A 24,790-nucleotide genomic window follows, 5' to 3' on the forward strand; every position below is an offset into this window, starting at 1 on the left:
TTTAAAATCAATGTTCATGATAAAATTAATGTGCCCCATTCTTGGCAGGTGGGGGTCCAGCATGACACCATGTAGAGAACTAAAGTTTCAACAGCCAGACAGGCAGCCAAAATCGCTGATTATTACGACTTGTTCATAAGCCCCAAACCCTTTGTCCATCACGCCCACAGACCAGAGAAGGATAGAAGGTGGGAGGGTGAAAGGAAGGCAAGTAGCCAGGAACAAGAAGGGACAGCTGGCAATGCCCCGGGATCTCCTCCTCAGGCCATAAAGGAAGATGCTGAGGGTGGAAGTGAGGTCCGCAAGCCTAAGTGTTACCATTGCCACAAGCCGAGACACCTTTGTGCAGAATGCTGGAAGTTGAGGGTAAACTCATTGGCTTTGTGTACCCCAATAAATCCTATGTACAGAACGTGGCCCTGACCGAGAGTATGACAAATCAGACTGTAGCTCTGACTGTAGCTGTAAGGCCAAGTACAAAAACTGCTGAGAGTGCGGGGCACGTGAATATGACACCTGAAAGTTATAGAACATAGAACAGTACAGCACAGTACAGGCCCTTCGGCCCACGATGTTGTGCCGAACCTTTAACCTACTCTAAGATCAAACTAACTACCTACCCTTCATTCTACTATCATCCATGTACCTATCCAAGAGTCGCTTAAATGCCCCTAATGTATCTGCTTCTACTACCACCGCTGGCAGCGCATTCCACGCACCCACCACTCTCTGTGTAAAGAACCTACCTCTGACATCTCCCCGAAACCTTCCTCCAATCACCCTAAAATTATGCCCCCTGGTGATAGCCCTTTCCGCCCTGGGAAAAAGTCTCTGGCTATCCACTCTATCTATGCCTCTCATCATCTTGTACCCCTCTATCAAGTCACCTCTCATCCTTCTTCGCTCCAATGAGAAAAGCCCTAGCTCCCTCAATCTTTCTTCGTAGGACATGCCCTCCAGTCCAGGCAGCATCCTGGTAAATCTCCTCTGCACCCTCTCTAAAGCTTCCACATCCTTCCTATAATGAAGCGACCAGAACTGAACACAATATTCCAAGTGTGGTTGAACCAGGGCCTTATATAGCTGCAGCATAACCTCGCGGCTCTTAAACTCAATCCCCCTGTTAATGAAAGCCAACACACCATACGCCTTCTTAACAACCCTATCAACTTATTTAGTTTATTTATTTAGAGATACAGCACTGAAATAGGCCCTTCGGCCCACCGAGTCTGTGCCGACCATCAACCACCCATGTATACTAATCCTACACTAATTCCATATTCTTACCACATCCCCACCTGTCCCTATATTTCCCTACCACCTACCTATACTAGGGGCAATTTATAATGGCCAATTTACCTATCAACCTGCAAGTCTTTGGCATGTGGGAGGAAACCGGAGCACCCGGAGAAAACCCACGCAGACACAGGGAGAACTTGCAAACTCCACACAGGCAGGACCCAGAATTGAACCCGGGTCGCTGGAGCTGTGAGGCTGCAGTGCTAACCACTGTGCCGCCCTAACTTGGGTGGAAACTTTGAGCGATCTATGGACATGGACCCCAAGATCCACACTGCCAAGAATCCTGTCTTTAAGTCTGTATTCCGCATTCAAATTCGACCTTCCAAAATGAATCACTTCACACTTTTCCAGGTTGAACTCCATCTGCCACTTCTCAGCCCAGCTCTGCATCCTGTCAATCCTGAGAATTCTTGTCAAAAGGAAAGATAACTCCTTTTCCCTCAAGTGAGGGAGGTAAACCTATAGTTATACTTAGGGATACAGGAGCCACCCAAACTCTTTTGCTGGGAAAAGGCATAACTTTTCCCCAGAGAAAGCAATGAATGCCAAGGTTTTATTGAATGGTATTGACGGGAGTATTGTTATGACCTGTCAAAGCCCCCAATCAAAATATATGATTCAGATTGGGGTGGGAGAAATGCACTGATAATTCAATCCCGTCGCTCCACAGATCGCCTAACATAGCATTTAAAAACGTTCCAAATTAAAGACCTAGCCAAATTGTACCATCTATTAACCCCCGAATGAGGCTAACCAAACCAGGTGTCTTTAAATCAAATTAACTCTTTAATTTAAAGAACGGAATTCTTAAACACTATGAAGAGATGAACAACATTTAAAATAGAAAAAATTAGAGTCCTCGCAAATTTACAGTCCAATGTTGCTTGAAGTCCTCATAGTCATCCGATGCAGGAAAAAAGGTTCTTCCACAGTAGAACAGTCTGTAGTCCAACTTCAGCAGTAGGTGATGCTTTCCTTCCCCAGCGAATTTCAACAATTAACGACCTGCAAACACTTTCAATAGAATCAAGCTGACTTTAGAGTTTTTGAGGGATAAAAGATTGTCACGGTCTAACTTCCCTTTCTTCAATTTAAATTACCAGAGATCTCTGTTTTGGCTTGACTTTTTAAAGAACTTTTAGAGATAATAATTAAACAGACTAAATCCTATTCCTTCAATTTAAATGGCTGAGAGCTCTTTCTTCAGGTGCTAAACACCACAGCTGTCTGTGTCCATGTGTCCTCTGTATCTGTGTTCTGTTAGAACAAACGGTCTTCAACTAAAAAGCCAGTTCAAAATAACAAATGTATCAATTAATACTCACTGTATCTATGGTAACAAGAATGCAACCCTTTGAATCGCAGTCTCCAAATGGGTGTTTCTAAGGCAACGAAAATGCACCTTCCTATAACTCCTGAGGTTTGCTGGTTCTTAAAGCAATACTGATACTTTGCAAGCCTTAAAGGCAAACCACATATTCCTAGAAAAAAAACTACAGGACCATGATTGTACATACCCAGGTGAGGTGCCAGAGGACAGGAGAATTGCAAACACTGCACCCTTGTTCAAAAAAGCATGTAAAGATAAGCGCAGCAACTACAGGCCAGGCAGTTTAACTTCGGTGGTGGGGAAACGTCTGGAAAAAATAATTTGGGACAAAATTGATAGTCGCATGGACAAATGCGAGTTAATTAAGGAAAGCCAGCACTGACTTCTTAAGGGAAAATCATGTTTAACTAACTTGCTGAATTTTTGAGGAGGTAACAGAGAGGGTTGATGAGGGCAATGCTATTGATGTGGTGTATCTGGACTTTCAAAAGGCATTTGATACAATGCCACACAACAGACTTGTGAGCAAGTTATAGCTCATGGAATAAAAGGAACAGTAGCAACATGGATACAGAGTTGACTGAGTGACAGAGAACAGTATTAATGACCTAGACCTTGATGTACAGGGGACAATTGCAAAGTTTGCTTATGATACCAAACTTGGAAGCATTGTGAACTTTGAGGATAGTGTCGAACTTCAAAAGGACAAGTTGGTGGAACAGGCAGACAGGTGGCAGATGAAGTTCAATGCAGAGAAATGTGAAGTGATTCATGTTGGTAGGAAGAGCAGGGGGAGACAATATAAAATAAAGGGTACAACTCTAAAGTGGGTGCAGGGGCAGAGGGACCTCGGTGTTTATGTGCATAAGTCATTGAAGGTGACAGGACAGGATGTAAGCACAGCTAATAAAGCATACAGTATCCTCGGCTTTATTAATAATAGGTGCATAGAGTACAAGAGCAAGGAAGTTATGTTGAACTTGTATAAGACACCAGTTCGGCCTCAGCTGGAGCATTGCATCCGGTTCTGGGCGCTGCACTTCAGGAAAGACGTGAGGGCACCGGAGAGAGTACAGAAAAAATTCACGAGAATGGTTCCAGGGATGAGGAACTTCAGTTATGAAGATAGATAGGAGAAGTTAGCATTGTTTTCCTTGGAGAAGAGAAGGCTGAGAGGTGATTTGATAGAGTAATTCAAAATCATGAGGGGTCTCGACAGAGTAGATAGAAACTTTTCCCACTCCTGAAAGGATCGGGAACGAGAGGGTACAGATTTAAAGTATCAGGTAAGAGAAGCAAAAGCGATAGGAGGAAAAACTTTTTCACGCAGAGAGTGGTTAAGGTCTGGAATGCGCTGCCTAAGAATGTAGTGGAAACAGGTTCAATTGAAGCATTCAAAAGGGAATTAGACTGTTATATGAAAAGGAAGATTGTGCAGGGTTACGGGGAGAAGGCGGGGGAATGAAACTGAGTGAACTGCTCTTTCAGTGAGCCGATGCGGACATGATGGGCTAAATGGTTGCCTTCTGCACTATAAAATTTGTGATTCTCTGATACCTGTACCTTTCTATCGGGTGTACCTGGAGTGTGACCTAACGTCTGGAACGCTAACAATAGTTGTCCACAGTTTGCCTGTAAATGGAGTTGACTTATTCCAAGGGAATGATTTGGTCAGAGCAAAGGTAGTAGCTTCTCCAGTAGTCACAGAAAGACCAAGTGAAATCAAAGAGACAGAACAGTTGCAGGAAAAGGTTCCAGGAATTTTTCCTTCATGTGTAGTGACTGGAGCATTGGCTAAACAAATTCCATTGTTGGAGATAAAATTGGCACCACAGTCAGACAGTTGAATATCTGAAACTCTCTTTGAGGATTTGGATAATCTGAAGGAGATGTTCAATAAATCTTCTCTGATCAAGGCTCAGCAAGCCATTCCAGAATGAAATAAAGTGGCACAATCAGCTCAGACGGAAGCTGAGGGAGTTCCGGAAGGCTACTATAATAAATATAAATATAAATATAAGAGGAAGAGGGCGGCTTATGTTAGGATGAGACGTGAAGGCTCAGTTAGGGCGCTTGAGAGTTACAAGCTAGCCAGGAAGGATCTAAAGGGAGGGCTAAGAAGAGCAAGGAGAGGACACGAGAAGTCATTGGCGGATAGGATCAAAGAAAACCCTAAGGCTTTCTATAGGTATATCAGGAATAAACGAATGATAAGAGTTAGAACAGGGCCAATCAAGGATAGTAGTGGGAAGTTGTGTGCGGAATCAGAGGAGATAGGGGAAGCGTTAAATGAATATTTTTCGTCAGTATTTACAGTAGAGAAAGAAAATGTTGCCGAGGAGATTACTGAGATACAGCCTACTAGGCTAGATGGGATTGAGATTCACAAGGAGGAGGTGTTAGCAATTTTGGAAAGAGTGAAAATAGATAAGTCCCCTGGGCCAGATGGGATTTATCCTAGGATTCTCTGGGAAGCCAGGGAGGAGATTGCAGAGCCATTGTTGTTGATCTTTAAGTCGTCATTGTCGACAGGAGTAGTGCCGGAGGACTGGAGGATAGCAAATGTTGTCCCCTTGTTCAAGAAGGGGAGTAGAGACAGCCCTGGTAATTATAGACCTGTGAGCCTTACTTCGGTTGTGGGTAAAATGTTGGAAAAGGTTATAAGAGACAGGATTTATAATCATCTTGAAAAGAATAAGTTCATTTGCGATAGTCAGCACGGTTTTGTGAAAGGTAGGTCGTGCCTCACAAACCTTATTGAGTTTTTCGAGAAGGTGACCAAACAGGTGGATGAGGGTAAAGCCGTGGATGTGGTGTATATGGATTTCAGTAAGGCGTTTGATAAGGTTCCCCACGGTAGGCTATTGCAGAAAATACGGAAGTATGGGGTTGAAGGTGATTTAGAGCTTTGGATCAGAAATTGGCTAGCTGAAAGAAGACAGAGGGTGGTGGTTGATGGCAAATGTTCATCCTGGAGTTTAGTTACTAGTGGTGTCCCGCAAGGTTCTGTTTTGGGGCCACTGCTGTTTGTCATTTTTATAAACGACCTGGATGAGGGTGTAGAAGGGTGGGTTAGTAAATTTGCGGATGACACGAAGGTCGGTGGAGTTGTGGATAGTGTCGAAGGGTGTTGTAGGGTACAGAGGGACATAGATAGGCTGCAGAGCTGGGCTGAGAGATGGCAAATGGAGTTTAATGCGGAGAAGTGTGAGGTGATTCACTTTGGAAGGAGTAACAGCAATGCAGAGTACTGGGCTAATGGGAAGATTCTTGGTAGTGTAGATGAGCAGAGAGATCTTGGTATCCAGGTACATAAATCCCTGAAAGTTGCTACCCAGGTTAATAGGGCTGTTAAGAAGGCATATGGTGTGTTAGCCTTTATTAGTAGGGGGATCGAGTTTCAGAGCCACGGGGTCATGATGCAGCTGTACAAAACTCTGGTGAGGCCGCACCTGGAGTATTGCGTGCAGTTCTGGTCACCGCATTATAGGAAGGATGTGGAAGCTTTGGAAAGGGTGCAGAGGAGATTTACTAGGATGTTGCCTGGTATGGAAGGAAGGTCTTACGAGGAAAGGCTGAGGGACTTGGGGTTGTTTTCGTTAGAGAGAAGGAGGAGGAGAGGTGACTTAATAGAGACATACAAGATAATCAGAGGGTTAGATAGGGTGGATAGTGAGAGTCTTTTTCCTCGGATGAGGATGGCAAACACGAGGGGACATAGCTTTAAGTTGAGGGGTGAAAGATATAGGACAGATGTCAGAGGTAGTTTCTTTACGCAGAGAGTAGTAGGGGCGTGGAACGCCCTGCCTGCAACAGTAGTAGACTCGCCAACTTTAAGGGCATTTAAGTGGTCATTGGATAGACATATGGATGTAAATGGAATAGTGTAGGTCAGATGATCGGCGCAACATCGAGGGCCGAAGGGCCTGTACTGCGCTGTAATATTCTAAAAAAAAAAAAAATGGGATTCTGGTGAGGAAGTGGGGAGCTCCTCACAGACCTGCAGACGAAGAATGGACGGTTGTTCATTAGATAGCGGTACCGCCCAAATCTCGCTGGGAAATATTCAGGTTAGCCCACAAAATTCTTATAACGTGACATGTGGGAATCCAGTGGACAAAAGCTTGTATAGGTCAACATTTTTAACTGGCCAGGTCTTTCCAAATACGTGGTACAGTTTTGTAAAACGTGCCATACTTGCCAGATTGTGGCAAAACCACAACCGACCATAAAACTGGCACCTTGAATTCCCATACCAGTTTTTGGGGAACGATTTAGTAGGGTGCTGGTATACGGTGTAGAACCTTTACCGAAAACAAAAGTGAGACACCAATATATACTCATTATCATGGATTTGACTACTCAGTTCCCAGAGGCTATTCCATTGAGAACAATTTCTGCTAAGGTAGTGGTAGAGAAGTTAACCCAGATCTTCACTAGATATGGATTACCGACTGAGATTCAATCGGATCAAGGTTCCAATTTTATGTTTAAAATTTTTCAGGAAGTTATGAACAATTTGGGTCTAACACAGTTGAAGTCTTCAGCCTACCGCTGATACCAACATTTGTTTGCCACTAGGGATTCAGCTAATGAATCTACAGGTTTTAGTCCTTTTGAATTAGTTTATGGCTGTGAGATAAGAGGTCCTCTAAAACTAATTAAAGAAAGGTTTTTATAACAGAGGAACAAGTCTTCTGTGCTAGATTCTGTATCCGTATTCTGGGATTGGCTCACGAGAGCCTGCAAAATGGCTCAGGACCACCTGACAGCTTCCCAAACAATCATGAAGAAATGGGCACACAAGCATGCCAAGAACCAAACATTTCAACCAAGTGTTAGTATTACTATCTTTACAGGGTGAACCGCTGAAAGCACGGTTCAGTGGTCCATGCAGTGAAACAACAAAAGAATGTACACCAGACAGGAAGACGTGCAGGAGCTCCTGTGGACAACCACATGAATTCACAGACAGAAGGATATGTCCCACATATGGATCAATCTGCAGAGTTTGCGGAAAGACCAATTACTGGGAAAAGATGTGCAGAACAAGAAGGTGGTAGACAAGTCACCAGAGCCAGAGTAACAAGGCAAATGAAAAGGGAAAGAAACCAAAACATCCATACCCTGGAAGATGACGATGTGTTTGAGAACAAGATAGACATAGGAACCATACAGTTGCACAAAATGTCTGGATGTGATAGTTTCCAGAGAAAAGAAATTCACACGACAATTCAGATCAAGAAGAGGATGAGAAATAAGTCCACAACAATAAATCTGAAGCTGAAGATTGATACTGGAGCACAGAGCAACATCATCCTGTTCAGACTGTGGGGCAGCACAGTGGCGCAGTGGCTAGCACCGCAGCCTCCAGCGACCTGGGTTCGGTTCTGGGTACTGCCTGTGTGGAGTTTGCAAGTTCTCCTTGTGACCGTGTGGGTTTCCTCCGGGTGCTCCGGTTTCCTCCCACATGCCAAAGACTTGCGGGTTGATAGGTAAATTGGCCATTGTAAAAAAACTGCCTCTAGTGTAGGTAGGTGGTAGGAGAATTTAGGGAAGGTGGGGATGTGAGAGGGAAAATGGGATTAATGTAGCATTAGTATAAATGGGTGGTTGATTATCGGCGTGGACTCGTTGGGCTGAAGGGCCTGTTTCGGTGCTGTATCTCTCTATGACTATACCAGAAGATCTTTCCTGAAAATTTGGAAGAAAATAGTTACCCAAGGAAAGGTGCTCTGAAACCGAACAATATCCTGTTAACAGCATATAGGGAACTTGAGATTCAACAGCTAGGAGTAACCCAAATCAGAGGGGTACACAAAGGAAAAAATTTTAACTTTATGTTCTACATCACTGAAAACAGATGGTCCTGCTATCCTGGAGTTGAGCAGCTGCAAAGAGCTGCAGATTATCTCAGTAAACTATGGGTTGAAGGAGGGAACACTGAGGGCTGAAGATAGTACACTGTTACAACCAAGATGGTTAATACACTGTTAATTCAGTCCCACTACTCCACAGGTCACAGCAAATTAGTGAAGTTTACTGGAAATTAGCCAAATTAAACACTTCATTTATCCCCCAGAATAAAGCACCCCTAAACACGTTTCTTTAAACAACAATAAAATTAACTATTCATTAATAAACCAAGTTTTAAACAATAATGAGATAAATCTATATGTATGAAAAGATCTTATAACTTCTTGTTCTTCCTAACCCTCAGGCGCATACACACATGCATTCAAAAACCAACAGTTAACCGGTTATTAAAAAGGTTGATTTAAGTTGCAACAGCTTCTTAGAAATAATAAATTAGTTGTCACAGTCTGGTAGGATATTTCCAGATCGATGAGGTGTCCCAGAGTCAAATAGTCGGATGCCACGCGAAGTCTCTTTAGGTGAGATAAATAATCTGTGATGGATAGGCATTCAAGGCAATTCGTCTGCAGCAGGTGTCTACAGATCTTTCAGCAAAAGGTACAGCAACAGGTCTACTTACATTTTAAAGTGACAGTCTAGCAATAGAATCTTTCTTGAGATTTCAGGATCTCCCAAAAAACACAAAAGGCAACAGGAATCACTCTTGAGGCAGAGATTTTCCAGAGACTGGAGGCAATAGGAATTTGTTACCTTTCACAATGCAGGCTTCTTCTCAGCGAAGGAGCCTTTCTCCACAGAGAGCAGTAACTCCTCTTTCTCTGGGTCTTTTCCTCTCTTGGCAGAACACAGCCCAAACTCAAATGTAAGATTCCTTATTTACAAGAGAGACAAGCCTTCCTTTCAGGGAGAGTTCTTCTTCTGGTCTGCAAACACAGGTCTCCAGCAGCACCTGGCTTTTCAACCCAAAGGTGAAACTAAACTTTCATAACCAAGTCACAAGACAGTCATAAATCTTTCCAGTTGCTTGGATACAAGTTTCACTGCCTACACTTCAAACACCAAGTGTTAGCATTCAGTGCTCACAGAAAACCTCCTTCTCCCACCTTTTAAAGGCACACAGATCTCTTAGTTTAAAAAACAACTCGTGTGACAACATCCATTGAAAAGTGCCCTCCGATCAGAAGCAAAGATGATCAATACAAATGTACCTAGAGAGTTTTGATGAGACGGTTGGATGCTTTAAAGGTTTTGAGTATTACATCACTATTGACCCAGCGATGAATCCAGTGATTCATCCCCCACGTAAAGTACCAATAGAACTAAAAGGAAAGCTTGAAAGATAGTTCCAAAAAATGGAAGAAAAGGAAGTGATCGCCAGAGTCACAGAGCCGACAGATTGGATACATTTGATCGTGGTGAGAGAGAAGTCAAATGGACGGCTAAGTATTTGCCTAAATTCCAAAGATCTTCAAGCAATAAAAAAGAATTACTACCCTATTCCAACACTGGAAGAGATCACGCCAGCACTGGCAGGGACCATACTTTTCAGCAAGCTTGATGCCAGAATTGGCTACTGGAACGTGAAGCGAAACGCGGAATCTTCGCTGCTGACAACATTCAACACACCCTTTGGACAGTACAAATTTCTGCATCTACCTTTTGGTAAGCCAGGATGTGTTTCAACAGAAAGTAGATAAGATATGCAGAGGAGGCAAAGGAGGAGTCAACATCGCAGATGATATCCATATATATTGTGTAGAAGGGAAAGATCATGAGTAACATCTACCTGAAGCCATGGAAAGAACCAGGAAAGCTGGGATCAAGCTAAATGCAGACAAATGCCTTGTAAAAGTAACAGAATGTCAGTTCTTCCTGGTGTACACACCTAATGGAGTCAAGCTGAGTCCTGAAAGAATCTCAGCTATCTCTAGGACAGAAGCCCTAAGAAATACGAGCGAGTTGAGAAGTTTGCTTGGCTTGATCCAATTAATGAGCTCCTTCATACCGCACGTCAGAACACACGGCAAACCTGCTGGAGCTGATGAAAGAAGATGTAGAGTACCAGTGGTCAGAATCACACGACAGGAGTTTCAACAAACTTAAAAAGGTAGTATGCAAAGGTACAAGTCTGTCACACTATATCAGAAAGAAACCTGTCACTCTGCAAGTCGATGCTTCCACAAAAGGACTGGGAGCAGCCCTGGTACAAGAGGGAAAGCCAATAGCATTTGCACCCAAAGTCCTAACCTCACCTGAGACCAGATTTGCCAACATGGCAAGAGAGCTTTTGGCAGTCGTGTATGGATGTGAGACATTCCACACATATCTCTAAGGGAGAAAGTTCATAGTGGAGAGTGATCATCGTCCACTGGAGCAGATCTACAAGAAATATCTATGTAAAGCACCAGCAAGACTGCAGAGGTTACTGTTGAGGCTTCGGAGTTTTTATTTCACTCTGAAATGCAAACCAGGAAGAGAAATGGTGTTGGCAGATATCCTAGCTCAGTTGTCGCCACAGGAAAAACACGAGGTAGAAGATCTAGGTATAAAGATTCATCACCGAGTCAATGTAACACCACCGAAACGGAGTCAAATTAGAGATGAGACCAGCAAAGATGAGGAATTACAGATGCTTTCTCAGCAAGTGATCCAGGGATGGCCTGATAAGATACAGCAAACACAGCCAATACGGCAGTACTGGTCTATTAGAGGTGACATCTCACTAGAAGATGGTGTTCTGCTAGACAGATCCATAGCAACCATACCCAAAACAATGCAAGAAGAACTTCTCCAAATGATACATGAAGGCCACATGGGAATGGAGAAGTGTAAGCTCAGAGCCAGATCAGGTGTGTACTGGAAAGGCATATACAAGACATCGAAAATATGCAATGTATGCCAGAAGTACAGAAACACACAGCAGAAAGAGATGATAGCTACTGAAGTACCACCCAGACCATGGCATACTGTCGGAGCTGATTTATTCACACACAATCGCAGACTACTACTCAAAGTTTCCTTTTATCTGGACGGTGAAAGACCTGAGAGCCACAACAATCATCTCAGCTGTCAGAGTTCTGTTCGCTGAGCAAGGAATTCTTGAAAGATTAATTATGTGACAATGGCGTCCAATTCACATCCAGAGAATTTAAGGAATTCGCTGACCAGTATGGGCTCAACACCATTACCTCATCACCACACTACCCATGGGGACATGGGTCTATAGAAAGACACGTGCTGACGGTCAAAGAATCCTTGTAAAATGCCAAGAGACGAAGGAAGACCCAAATCTGGCTTTATTGTCACTCTCGAGGCTGACACGAAATCACCTGCAGAGTTGTTGAACAGAAGAAAGTAAAAGACAACTCTGCCAAGCAAAATATATCCTCCAAGTGCCCAGGAGGAAGTGAGAGAACAACTTAGCTGCATTTCAGTGAGAGTAAAGCGACACTTCAACAAACATGCTAAATCCCTACCCGAGCTGTTGAAAGGACAACCTGTACAGGAGCCAATCATGAAAACCTGAAGACCAGCAAAAGTTGTTGGTGAAGCTGAGACTCCATGGTCATACATCATTGAGACTAAAACTGGTAACCAAATGAGAAGGAACAGAATCCATATTCGACCTACAGCTGAGCTTGAAAAACAGAAAAGACCATCAACAACACCAGAAAGATTACTATCTAGCGAGATAACATTAACGTCACCAGCAAGTAACACAACATTAGCAATAGCAAGCATGACTCCTACAAGACCAGGAGTTACAAGCACAACATCGCCTGCGCAGCGTGCCAACTCACCACTGAGAGCAATGAATGCCAAATCTACAAGATGGAGGTGCAGCATCTTACCACCTAAGCCATACTGTGAATAATATTTTTAAGAAAAGAATACCCGCTATAAAAGACTCTAAAAGGGGTTCAGATTATTTCCACAAGCTGGTTGATAATCATCTTTAGTTTAAAGAAAAGTCAATGACTGAGACAGTTTTTTTGATATAGGGGCTTTATGTTTTTAAAGAAAGAGGGATGTTATATATTGTTATACTATCTGTAAAGCGCTAGGAACTAATTGTTATGTGTAAGAGTTCCCGGGGCCACATTCATGCCTGCACTAGAGAATCACGTGACATGTAACAGGACACCGGTAGTCCTATACCAGATAGCACGGAAGCTGAATGGAATAAACAAAGATTCCAGCCTTTCTTAGTCTAAAGTGTGATTATTTCCAACATATGGAAACCAGAAAACAACCAGGAGACATACTACCTCCTCTTTATCTACTTTTTATCCTATCCAACTTCTTTACTAAGTCCTCCTTTACTGTGATGTTAGCTTTCCTAACTGCACCAAAATATCTTGTATGTAAGCCAACCTGTAGTCCATGTGCCTTGACAGTGATGAAAAAAAATTGTTAGTGGGTAAATTTTCTGGGAATTTAGTATAATTCCACAGCATGTCACAGCCAAAGCTGAATTCCCTTCTTGAATGAAATGTAAATTATTTGCTTGCTATATTCACTACTAAAATAAAAGCCTTCTGATTATAAAACAGAACTCAAGTGGCCAAAAGCATAAAGAAAAGAATAGATCAGAGTGTCACTGCTGAAAAAGTGCATTAATGGACCTCAAGTTAAAAGATCAGGTTTGCCTGTGATAATCGCCACAATCAAACTTCCAGCCACATTGTTCAGTGCCAAATATGATGAATTACCACTTGACTGAATATGAGCAGGTTACCACTACTGCATAAGTCACTGCCTTCGGAAGACGAGGGGTGAAAAAAGAAAACTTGAGGATGAAAAGAAAACAATTAAAACTCTAGTGGCATAATGATTCAAACCTCTAGACTCTGCTCCTTAAACGTGGCAGGGCAAGTTGATAAGGTGGTTAAAAAAGCACATGGGTTACTTGTGTTTATAAATAGAGAAATGGAATATAAAAGCAAACAGATCATGGTAGAACTTTATAAATTCAATGGTTAGGCCTCAGCTGGGGTACTGTGGACAATTCTGGGCACCACGCTTCAGGAGAGACTTCAAGGCATTCGAAAGGACAGAAAGGAGGCTTAACCAGCATGCAACCAGGAATTAGGGACTTCAGTTATGAAGAGAGGTTGGAATAGTTGGGACTCTTCTCCTTGGAACAGAGAGCTAATGGATGTTTTCAATATGATGAAATGTTTTGATAGGAGTAGATAAAGTCATTTCTTCTGGCAAGTGGGTCAATAACTAGAGGTCATAGGCTTGAATCTTACGCCCCATCCCTCCTCTGGGAGCGGGCTGGGAGGTGGGCCAGTGCAAAATCGGGTGTGGAGTGAGGGGAGGTTGCTATGCTTGTCGTCTACCCACCTCCACTGGTATTTTACCAGTGACGAGGGAAGGTGGTGGGTGGCGCGCCACCATTAGGCCAATTGTTAATACAAAGAGTACTGCCACTTCGATAATTTATTTGCAAAGGGTGGCTCTGACAACAAGGTGGTGTGGACCCAGGAGGGTGCAGTTTGGAGTGGTTAGATAGTTTCCATCATGGAATCAATAGTGTCTACATTTCTCAAAGTAGTTCATTAGCTATAAAGTGCTTTGAGATGTCTGGTGTTGGTGAAAGGCTCCAAGTCTTTCTTTTCATTAAAATGTTTTCTGCTGACAGGTCAAGCCTGCTGCATACAACCACAGAAAGAGGACGGAGTTGGGGTCAGGTAATTAACCAGCCTTGTTAAAGTAGTGCATTAACTAGGAATTCCTCACCTTTTCAGCCAAGAATCTGTAGAAAGAATTGACGAAGGAAAATTTAATCATATGGTCTCACCAAAGAATTCATTGTAATCCTCACATCCCCACTGTTTTAATCTTCTCTACTGTGTTATGCGCATTAAGCAGTTGCATGACACATTCTAATAGCATACCCTCTTGGAGGATGATTTTAGCACAGCGGAGTGTGCAAGAAGTTAAATCCAGGACAAAACAACATCTTCAACCCTCCAAATTCAGCATTTCACACCAGCATGTTAAGCTACATGCTGCAACCCATCTGGAAAGACAGGTGCCAATTAACAATGTTAATTGTTCAATTACAGCAATATTTACATAAACCTTTCAATTTAACATCAGGTCTTCAGGTTTCCCAGGCTTCGTGCAAGTTACCAGGGAAGGCAAGGTGACAGCACACAGGCAATTGAGGGGGCTGAATCAAACTCAAGCAGGTGCTCAATACTCAGTATTCACAGTTGCTTTATTAACTGCTAGTGGGAAAGGGTTTGTTCGCTGTACTTTGGCTGAGGGGTTACTATCTACACTTTGGAGGTTTACACAATCACATCAGGACGGATGGTGCTTAGACTACCTCAGATTGGATCTCAGATCATAACCAATGTGACCAGCCCCAGCCTGCAGTTCAGAGACATGTAGCTAGACAGCAGGGAGGGGAGCAGCAGAGAGGGATGAAGCTCAAAGGAAGCACTACTGGTGAAATAGGATCGACAGCCAGAGGCTGAGCTTCCTTGACGTGTCTGAACAGCAGTATTTCAGGAAGTTCAATTTGTCAAGTTAGATTGTAGCAGATACCTGCAGCCTGTCAGAAGACCGGCTACTTGCTGGACCTGGGGGGCCATGCTTTAACAGTGACTGTCAAAGTCACCACCGCCCTCACCTTTTTTTTTGCCTTCAAATCTCTACAGGCTGTGCCACAGACATATCTAGGAGCTCCCTGTCAACGGCCCACAAATGCATAAGACAGGCCACCAAATGGCTTGTTTGTCAGGGTCAGCAATTATGTCAACTTCGCCTGCAATGATGCCAGTCGGAATGAGCGGGCACTCAAGTTTGCAGCTCTGGCTGGTTCCCCCACAGATGCAGGGTGTCATCGACTGTACACCCGTGACAATCCCCCTCCACTACATCAATGTGGAGCTAGTGTGTAACCACAAAAAGTTGGTTCTGCAAATGTCTGCCAGATTTCCACAGAGCTGTCATGATGCTTTTGTCCTGTGTCCAAGCTCCATGACATCTTTGGTCCTGCAAGCAGACTTAACGGATGGCTGCTAGAAGACAAGGGGATACCCACTTCAAACATGACCGATTACATCTATCAGAAACCTTAACAATGAAGCGCAACACTGCTTCAATGAATACCACATGATCACCAGATGTGTGATTGAACAAGCCATCAGATTACTGATAATGCAATTTTTGGGTATTTGTAGGTTTTACTGCAAGTTTGTCGCAATCTTCAGCACTGCAGCCGCCCCACTGACAGACTTATTACAGAAAAAAGCGTAGGTAGTGTGGTCAGGGAGGTGCCAAACAGCTTTCAAGAAGCCGAACACCATCTTAGCCAATGGGTCGGTGCTAGCAGCTCCAAACTTTAACAAACCATTCAAAGAGGCAGTTAGTGGTAGTGGCCTAGGGGTAGGTGCCATCCTGCTCCAAGGTGATGAGTCAGGCATTGAGACACCAGTTGGGTATTTCTCCAAGAAATTAAACAGACATCAAGAGATACTCGACCGTGGAAAAGGAAACTCTGGAACTGTTACTGGCTCTCAAGCACTTTGAAATATATGACCAAATGGATAAAGAGAGAACATAGCTTATACCGACCACAAACCTTTGACATTTGTGCAGAAATTCAAATGCAAGGTTATTTTGATGGAGCCTGCTTTTGCAACCTTACCACCTAAAGATTACCAAAATTGCAGGGAAAAATAATGTGAAAGCTGATACTCTATCCAGAGTCTAACTCAGCACAGAATTATCCCAGAGGAAAACTAAACCAGAGCACAGTTATGGCAGTGTGGGATTGATATGTGAATGTTTGAGGATGAATGTGTGTGTACAGTTTCTTTTTTTGTATTTACAACTTTATAAAGTAAAGCTCCTGCTGTCGAATTTCATTGTGTGTGGTGTGAAGGTGACACGAAAACGTGCTAGATTGGGGATCCTGCCATCTGCCATGCGGCTCACATGGTCAAGCCATCTCAAGCGCCGCTGACTCAGTAGTGTGTATAAGCTGGGGATGTTGTTATAATCATAGCAAATAAGTAGTCAAACATCTACTGAATTGGCCAGTACATCCACTTTAAGAAAGAATTAAAACTGCTGTGGTCAAACAAGGGGAGGGAAAAGGAGGAAGCCCTTCAACCCCTCCTCACTTGACTCTAAAAACCCTATTTGTGTTTGTGTGTGTGTGTGTGAAAGTTGGAGCATATTTTATTATTTTTTACTTAGATCAATTTAAGTACAATAAAGTTAACCTCTGTTTGTTAAAACTCGAGAAAACCTGTCCGATTTGCTCTTTTTATGATCACAGTGTGTAAACAGTTAAACACTCACTGAATTAGCAAGTATATCCACTTAAAGAAATAAATCTGTTGGTCAAACAGGAGGGAAAAGAGGAGAGCCCTTCAGCCCCTTCTCACCTGATCGGAAGAGGTGACTGAGACAAAAAGCCACTGACAGATGTGCTATCATACTTCCAAGTTTCTCACAAGATATCAGATCCCACCCCCACCCAACCACCACCCACTCCCCCTGTTAATATCGGAGTCACTGCAGGGAACTTTATGCTCTCCCCAGTGAAGGGTTTTGAGGCGGGCAGGATATATAATTGGATGGAATGGTGGCAGGGAGGGGGACCCCGCCAACTTCTCTACTCCGCCAAAATCAAGTCCGACGCAGGAACGCCTATGAACGGTCTTTCCACCCCACCAACAATTGAGGTCCTTAAATGGGCAATTAATGCCCAATTAAGGGTCTCATCCTATCGCTGCTGCAATTAATGGAATGGCGGGTGGGCCTGTCGTGCACAGAAAGCACAGCAAACAAAACCGTGCAGGTAGCTTGCCGGCTCTGGGGCAGGGGTGGTCCCTCGTTAAAAGGCACAGTGCCTGAATGAGGAACTCGACATCAGGAAGGGGGGGGAGGAGAGCCTGATGAGATCCACCCCTACTCTTGCTGCCGACTACACGCCCCCCCCTCCCAGCGACATCCACTTAGCGAGACCCCTCCCGCCCTGACATACCTGTGGCCTGGATCGAGCGTGGCTCCTAGACCTCAGGTTGGCGCTCCACCAGCAGCAGCCACCACCTCTGTAGCAGCGCTGCTCAGTTAAGTAACTGCCTGCCTCTGATTGGCTGGCAGCTCTCAGATGGCTGGACTTCCGTCACCAGGGTCCTTGATCCCGTGGAAGGCTCGCCGCTGTCAAGTTAATTGCCTAATAGGCACTTTATTCAGCTGGCCTTCCACAGAAGGGGCAACACAGAGATCTTGGCAGCCGTTTTGCTGGAGGTCGAGACTTCCGTCGCTCAGATAAAATCCCGGCCATTGTTTCTCTGACAATTACACCTTGGAAAATTTGGCATGTAGTCATGTGGCTGATGTTACAGCCCCTTCTGGTAGCGGAGCCTCACACAATTTTAAACATTATGTGTAATGAAATAAACATACAATAATACAATATAGCATTATTTTTTAAGGGGTGTAAACTTAGAAAAAAGAATGTGTGTTGATTTTACCTTCTAAAATGTGAGAACTGATGTTTACAAACTTAATTCTGTTGTATAGATAACGACGATTGAGCTTGAAGATACAGGACATGAAGTTATTTTTTTCTCCAGAATTACTGGCAATCCACTTGTATACTTTATCAAACTGCAAATCAAATTCAGGATTATCCTACAGGAAAACAAAGTGCAACATTAACTCTCAGGTATAAGAAACATTTACACTGCTCAAAATCTTAAACTACCACATATGTTGACAATTTTCAGTCTCGTTCTAGATGCATGCCGAGAGTATTTTCTTGGCAGTTCATATGTGCCAGCAGATCTAGCATCCTATGAATTGTCACTTTTAGGAAAGTCTGAAGTCACATCTGTGTTGCCAACCTGTACCTTGTTCAGGTTTCTTTTTAATACAATGCATATAAAACAGTCTCTTTTCCTCTTTGACATGATTGGAATTTTTGTAAAAGAAAGTTGTGGAAGGAAAGATATCTTTTCAATAACAAAATGATTGAAGTTTGTAAAACAGAAAGGGAGAATTTGAGTTACAAAGTAATTAACTGCACAGGGAGATCAGGTTCCTGAAGAGATATCCATGAATCTGTTCTGTGCAGAGCTGAAATTACCAGAATAAACACGTGTGTGTGCATGCGTGTGTGGAGGTGGGGGGTGGGGCTTTAAAAGTAACCAAAAAAAAGGGAAACCTGACTCCAACCCACCCTCTTCTGCTTTTAACAGGAAGCAGGATGGGGAGGTGGGTGGTCAATTCACTCTCAGGAGACAGGTCACTAAGATCTTTTAAGGAGCCTGTATACCTCCATTATAAATCAAATTTTAATTTTATTTATTTTTTAAATTTTTATTTAGAGATACAGCACTGAAACAGGCCCTTCGGCCCACTGAGTCTGGGCCAACCAACAACCACCCATTTAAACTAACCCTACAGTAATCCCATATTCCCTACCACCTACCTACACGAGAGGCAATTTACAATGGCCAATTTACCTATCACCTGCAAGTCTTTGGCTGTGGGAGGAAACCGGAGCACCCGGCGAAAACCCACACGGTTACAGGGAGAACTTGCAAACTCCACACAGGCAGTACCCAGAATCGAACCCGGGTCCCTGGAGCTGTGAGGCTGCGGTGCTAACAGGGTTAGTATAAATGGGTGGTTCTTGGTCAGCACAGACTCGGTGGGCCGAAGGGCCTGTTTCAGTGCTGTATCTGTAAATAAAAAAAAAATAAACATGCTCAAAGAACATTGCAAAATAAATCAAAATAAACTCCATATTGGGTACAAAGTATCACATTGTGAGATACCCCCCCTCTAGCACTCCTAACAATTTCTTTGAACTAGCATTTCTTCTTCTGAAACAATCAGATAGGTGATGACTTGCATCTACCCATTTAAGTTTAGAGATTTCCTTTCTCTCCAGCATTTGTTTCAATCCAACAAGGTCGATACGTACTCTTTTCTTACTCTCACTTTTTGTAGAATGTACATTATCCCTCTAAGAATGATTATCCACATAACATTCAATGGGTATCCTATCTTCAGTATATTCCTTGTTCAGAATTTCACCCAAAATATTTGATAAATAGAACCCCTATTCAAGAAAGGAGGGAGACAGAAAGCAGCAAACTATAGGCCGAGTCTTACATCTGTCACTGGGAAAATGTTGGAATCCATTAAGGAAGTAGCAGCAGAGCAGTTAGAAAATCATAATAAAACAACATTAACTCTGCTTGATTGTATGAAAGGGAAATCATGTTTGACATATGTTCTTTGAGGATATAACAAACAGGGCGGATAAAGGGGAACCAGTAGATGCACTGTATTTAGGTTTCCAAAAGGCATTCCATAGGGTGCCATATAAAAGGTTACTGCACAGGATAAGAGCTCTTGGTGTTGGGGGCAATATATGATAGAGTAGATGATGAGAGGATGTTGCCCCTCGTGGGAGAATCTAGAACAAGGGGGCATAGTTTCATAATAAGGGGTCTCACATTTAAAACAGCGATGAGGAGGAATTTCTTCTCAGAGGGCAGTGAATCTTTGGAATTCTCTACCCCAGAAAGTTGGGGAAGCTGAGTCATTGAATATATTCAAGGCCGAGACAGACTGATTTTTGAACTATAAGGGAGTTAAGGGTTATGGAGCACAGGCAGGAAAGTGGAATTGAGGCCAGGATCAGGTCAGCCATGATCTTATTGAATGGTGGAGCACGCACGACGGGCAGTATGGACTACTCCTGCTCTTACTTCTTATGTACTTATGAAGACCCATTCAACCCCACAACGCAGTACTCAATTTCCCTCACTAAGCCAAACCCCCCCATGATGTCTCACTCACCCCTCCATAATATTCAACTTCCCTCTCGCACCCCATCAAATGTGGCTGGCTGTCAGGTGGGAAATGTGTTGCAAATATTTAAAACAGATCCTGCCATTAATTTCGGCAGGGTGTGAATGAAACCCTTACTTCTGGGTTCCCCATCCAAACATCCTCCTCGCGCCCCTTTTCCCAGATTATCGGGCTCACTGTGTTTTTAAAAAAATATATAAATTCTACACATCCTACAGAGGGAAACTTTTACTCAATAAATTTTTTCCCCTCTCCTCCACAAATTGCCAACTCCCTCAACAGTTTCATATCGCAGCCAACTTCTATTAACTTGCCCAAGTAATCATTACTCATATGCAACTTTTGATAGTTGCATAGCCTGTCGACATTCACTATGGAAGAAATCACCACTGTACCCAATCTGGTCCTAATTATTGTTGTTAATTACCCACTTCAGTATAAGAAGAAGGAGCCACATCAGCAAAGGGTCAGTGTGAAGACCAGTGTATTGCAGCATGCAGCAGTGAATCAATCTAACTCTGCGACTCTGCCAACTTGCAAACCTATGACACTATTTTGGAAAAGCCCCTCATTCTACTCAGTAATGTCTTCCACAGAAGCAGTGACATGGAAAATTCAAAAAGTTTTGGCAGCATAACTTAGGCCAGCTACTCAGAAACAAAGAGTAGAAGGAGCCCAAGAGAATGACTCTCATGCTCGCCATCTGCAGCAAAAAGAGGCTCAGTTTAAAATCCTTCACTGCACATACCTCAAGAGATCATATCAGATGAGTGCTGAAGGAACTGCAGATTAATTCCATCTCTTTTACACATTTTGATAATGAACAAGCTGTCAATACTTCTAGACAAAGATTGTGGAGGCTACTGGTGATATATCCAGATTGGAGATGTTACTGTCAGTGCCACATCAGCAAAGTGCTCCACACATTAAAAAAATCCTGACCATTATCAATTTCCATCATTGTTTCACACATCTCCCAAAGTCCTCCTTCAGTGACTGACTTAGTGTGAACAATGCCATAGTGACTCCACAGTCATAAAACAATAAAGACAATAATGCTCAATGTTTCCTTATGCTCCATTCACTTTAAGTTACATGAGATTCTGTATTCTGTATCTTAATGCAAGAATGTGATACAAACACTTGGCAGCATAGTTGAGTGTTTCTTGACAAGGTACAGAAATAACAGACCTTCTTGGTGTGCCCTTACTGAGTTGTCTTGTTGGGCATGATCCCAATCCTCAAGCAGAAGCAGGAGGTTGTCACTTAATGCAACAAAATAGAATTTAAATTTGATCTTGTTACCTTCATGATGGGCGACATCAAGGCATCATCCTTGACACTGACCTTAAAAGCTGGTTGTCAGATGGCTAAACTATTTTTCTCAATGTAACTCACACCCGAGAAATGGATGGGGGACCAGAGGCTCAGAAAGAGATTAACAATTAACTATGGTTTTTAAAAGGTTAAAACATGTATAAAAAGTAAACAGCGAAGTTGAGAAAAAAATGCGGAAAAGAAGAAAAGGGGGGAAAGGTAGGGAGGGAGGCAAAAATGTTTAGCTTAAAGTTGCACTCAGTGTATTTTTCAGATAAATGTTAATTTAACAGCAATAAAGCTTGTGTAACAGTTTAATAGCATCACTACTGTTTTTTCAGCATTGGTTTGTGTTTAAGCTTTGAACAAAAAGTGGTGAGCCTAAGGAACTTAGAACCTCCCTGGCCTTACCACTATCAGAGAATTAATAAAAATTAATTTATGAATGATTACTGTGATGCTGATTTTTTCATAACTTTCACCATTATATCACTTCATAGTTTAATATACGCATTATCAATTCTAAATGTAACCCTACTATTTAAGAAAGGATGGAGAGAGAAAAGAGACTTGTTAGTCTGACATCAGTGATGGGGAAAATGCTAGAATCTATTGAAAAGGACATTATAACTGGACACAGAAATTAACGGTCAGATTGTGGTACCATTATTCAAGAAGGGTAGCAGGGATAAGTAATTACAGACCAGTGAGGCCAACATCAGTGGTAGGGAAACTATTGGAAAAAATTCTGAGGGACAGGATTAATCTCCACTTGGAGAGGCAGGGATTAATCAAGGATAGTCAGCACGGCTTTGTCAGGGGGAGATCCTAATAAACCTGACTGGATTTTTTGAGGCGACGACTAAATGTGTAGATGAGGGTAATGCAGTTAATGTAGTTGACGTGGACTTCAGTAAGGCATTTGATAAAGTCCTGCATACGAGATTGGTTAAGAAGGTAACAGCCCATGGGATCCAGGGCAATATGGCAAATAGGATCCAAAATTGGCTTAGTGGCAGGAGGCAGAGGGTGATGTCGAGGGTTGTTTTTGCGAGTGGAAGCCTATGACCAGTGGTGTACTGCAGGGATCGGTGCTGGGACCCTTGCTGTTTGTAGTGTACATTAATGATTTAAGATGTGAATATAGGAGATATGTTCGCAGATGACATTAAAATTGGTGGTGGTGTAAATAGCGAGGAGGAAAGCCTTAGATTACAGGACGATATAAATGGGCTGGTAAGATGGGCAGAGCAGTGGCAAATGGAACTTAATCCTTAGAAGTGTGAGGTAATGCATTTTGGGAGGACTAACAAGGCAAGGGAATATACAATGGATGGTAGGACCCTAGGAAGTACAGAGGGTCAGAGCGACCTTGGGGTACTTGTCCATAGATCACTGAAGGCAGCAACCAGTGCTTTAGAGTAGTAGGAATAAAAGGAGAGGAAGCCCAAGAGCATGACAAGACTAGGTAAGCAACCAATTGCTAAGGAAATAAAAGGAGTGGAAGCCCGAGAGCAATATAGTGACCAAAAGCAACAGAGGCCTGGGAGCACGGTGAAATCAGGCTGGTGACTGACAGCTGAGGGGATCAAAGCAGCAGAAGCCCAAGGGCACGGTGAGAGTGGGTTCATCGACTGAGGGCACGGAGGATAAAGTTAGCGAAGGCCCGAGAGCACAGCGAGAGTGGGACCAGCAACCGAGAGCAAAGGAGATAAAAGGACCAGAGGCCCGAGACTTCAAAGACAGGTGTATCAGTAGGGATAAAAAGAGTGGAGGCCAAATAGCATAACGAGAGCAGGACCAGAAACCACGATTAGTGGGGATAAAACTAGTGAAGGACTAACAGTAGGGCAAGCGCAGGATCAGTGACTGAGACGAGTGGGGACTAAAGGAGTGGAGGTCCAAGAGCACAGTGAGACCAGGACCAGCAGGATAAAAGGGAATAGAGGGTTATGATGACAGATTAAGATGGGAGGAGGCTCAAGGTTGAGTATAAATGCCACATAGACTGATTGGAACAAATGGTCTGTTTCTGTGACGTTTATTGCTTGTAATCCTATGAAATGGCAGAGAAGTTAAAAAAAAATATTTGTACCTGTCTTCACAGCAGAAACATATCAGAAATAGTAGGGAACTAAGGGTCTAATGAGAGTAAGGAACTTAAAGTAATTCATCTTGGTAAAGAAAAAGTATTGAGCTATTAATGGAACTAAAAGCTGACAAATTCCCAGGACCTGATGGCCTACATCTTAGAGTTCTAAAAGAAGTAGTTGCAGAGATAGTAGATACATTGGTCCTGATATTCCAAAACTCCCTTGATTCTGAAACGGTCCCAGTAGATTGGAAGATAGAAAAACTAATGCCGCTATTCTAGAAAGGAGGCAGAGGGATAACAGGGAACTACATGCCAGTTAGCCTGACATCAGTCATTGGGAAAATGCTGTGATCCATTATTAAGGAAGTGGTAACACGGCACTTACAAATTCATAATATTATTTTGCAGAGTCAACACTTTTATGAAAGGGAAATTGTGTTTGACATAACCAGCAGGGTAGATAAAGGCAAACTAGCGTATGTAGTATATTTGGATTTTCAAAAGACATTCAATAAGGTGCCACACAAAAGGTTGTTGCACAAGATAAGGAGACATGGGATTTGGGGTACTTTATTAGCATTGATAGTGGATTGGTTAAAGGACAGAAAACAGAGTAGAAATAAACAGGTCATTTTCAGGTAGGAAAGCTGTATCTAGTGGAGTGCTGCAAGGATCAGTGCCAGGCCTCAGCTATTCAAAACCTATACTAATGACTTAGATACAGGGGCCAAATGTAATGTATCCAAGTTTGCTGAGGATGCAAAGCTAGGTGTGAGAGTAAGCTGTGAGTCTGCAAACAGATATAGATCAGTTAAGTGAGTTGTTAGATCTCATCAATTTCAGAGACAGTCAGAGTCCGATGGTAACTTTCAAAACTTTATTGAGGTAAGTAATTGTTACAGCTTGACTTCCTCTCCTTGATGTAGGTTTTCTTCACTACAGCAAGCAGCTCAGCCATGTTAAATAAACGGACCGAACTTTGTGTTACAGCTTGGAGAAAAGACGGACTG

General features: G+C 42.9%; 1 protein-coding gene across 6 annotated transcripts in view; it reads right to left on the minus strand.

Annotated features, from left to right (window-relative positions):
- The window catches only part of LOC137377672 (exocyst complex component 1-like), a 167,879-nt gene that overhangs the window by 113,971 nt on the left and 29,118 nt on the right, over window positions 1-24,790 (minus strand). For 5 of the 6 annotated variants that reach the window (XR_010976458.1, XR_010976457.1, XR_010976456.1 and 2 more), the window contains exon 3: window positions 18,016-18,175. The exons of the other annotated variant lie outside the window; for it this stretch is intronic. Coding sequence is in view for 2 of the 5 variants with exons in the window: in XM_068047582.1 (XP_067903683.1) it covers window positions 18,016-18,175 (160 nt within the window). In the remaining 3 variants the exon portion in view is untranslated. The remainder of the gene's footprint in view (window positions 1-18,015; window positions 18,176-24,790) is intronic. 6 annotated transcript variants of the gene reach the window in all.

This window comes from Heterodontus francisci, chromosome 15 (genome assembly GCF_036365525.1).
Source record: "Heterodontus francisci isolate sHetFra1 chromosome 15, sHetFra1.hap1, whole genome shotgun sequence".
NCBI classification, from domain to species: Eukaryota; Metazoa; Chordata; class Chondrichthyes; order Heterodontiformes; family Heterodontidae; genus Heterodontus; species Heterodontus francisci.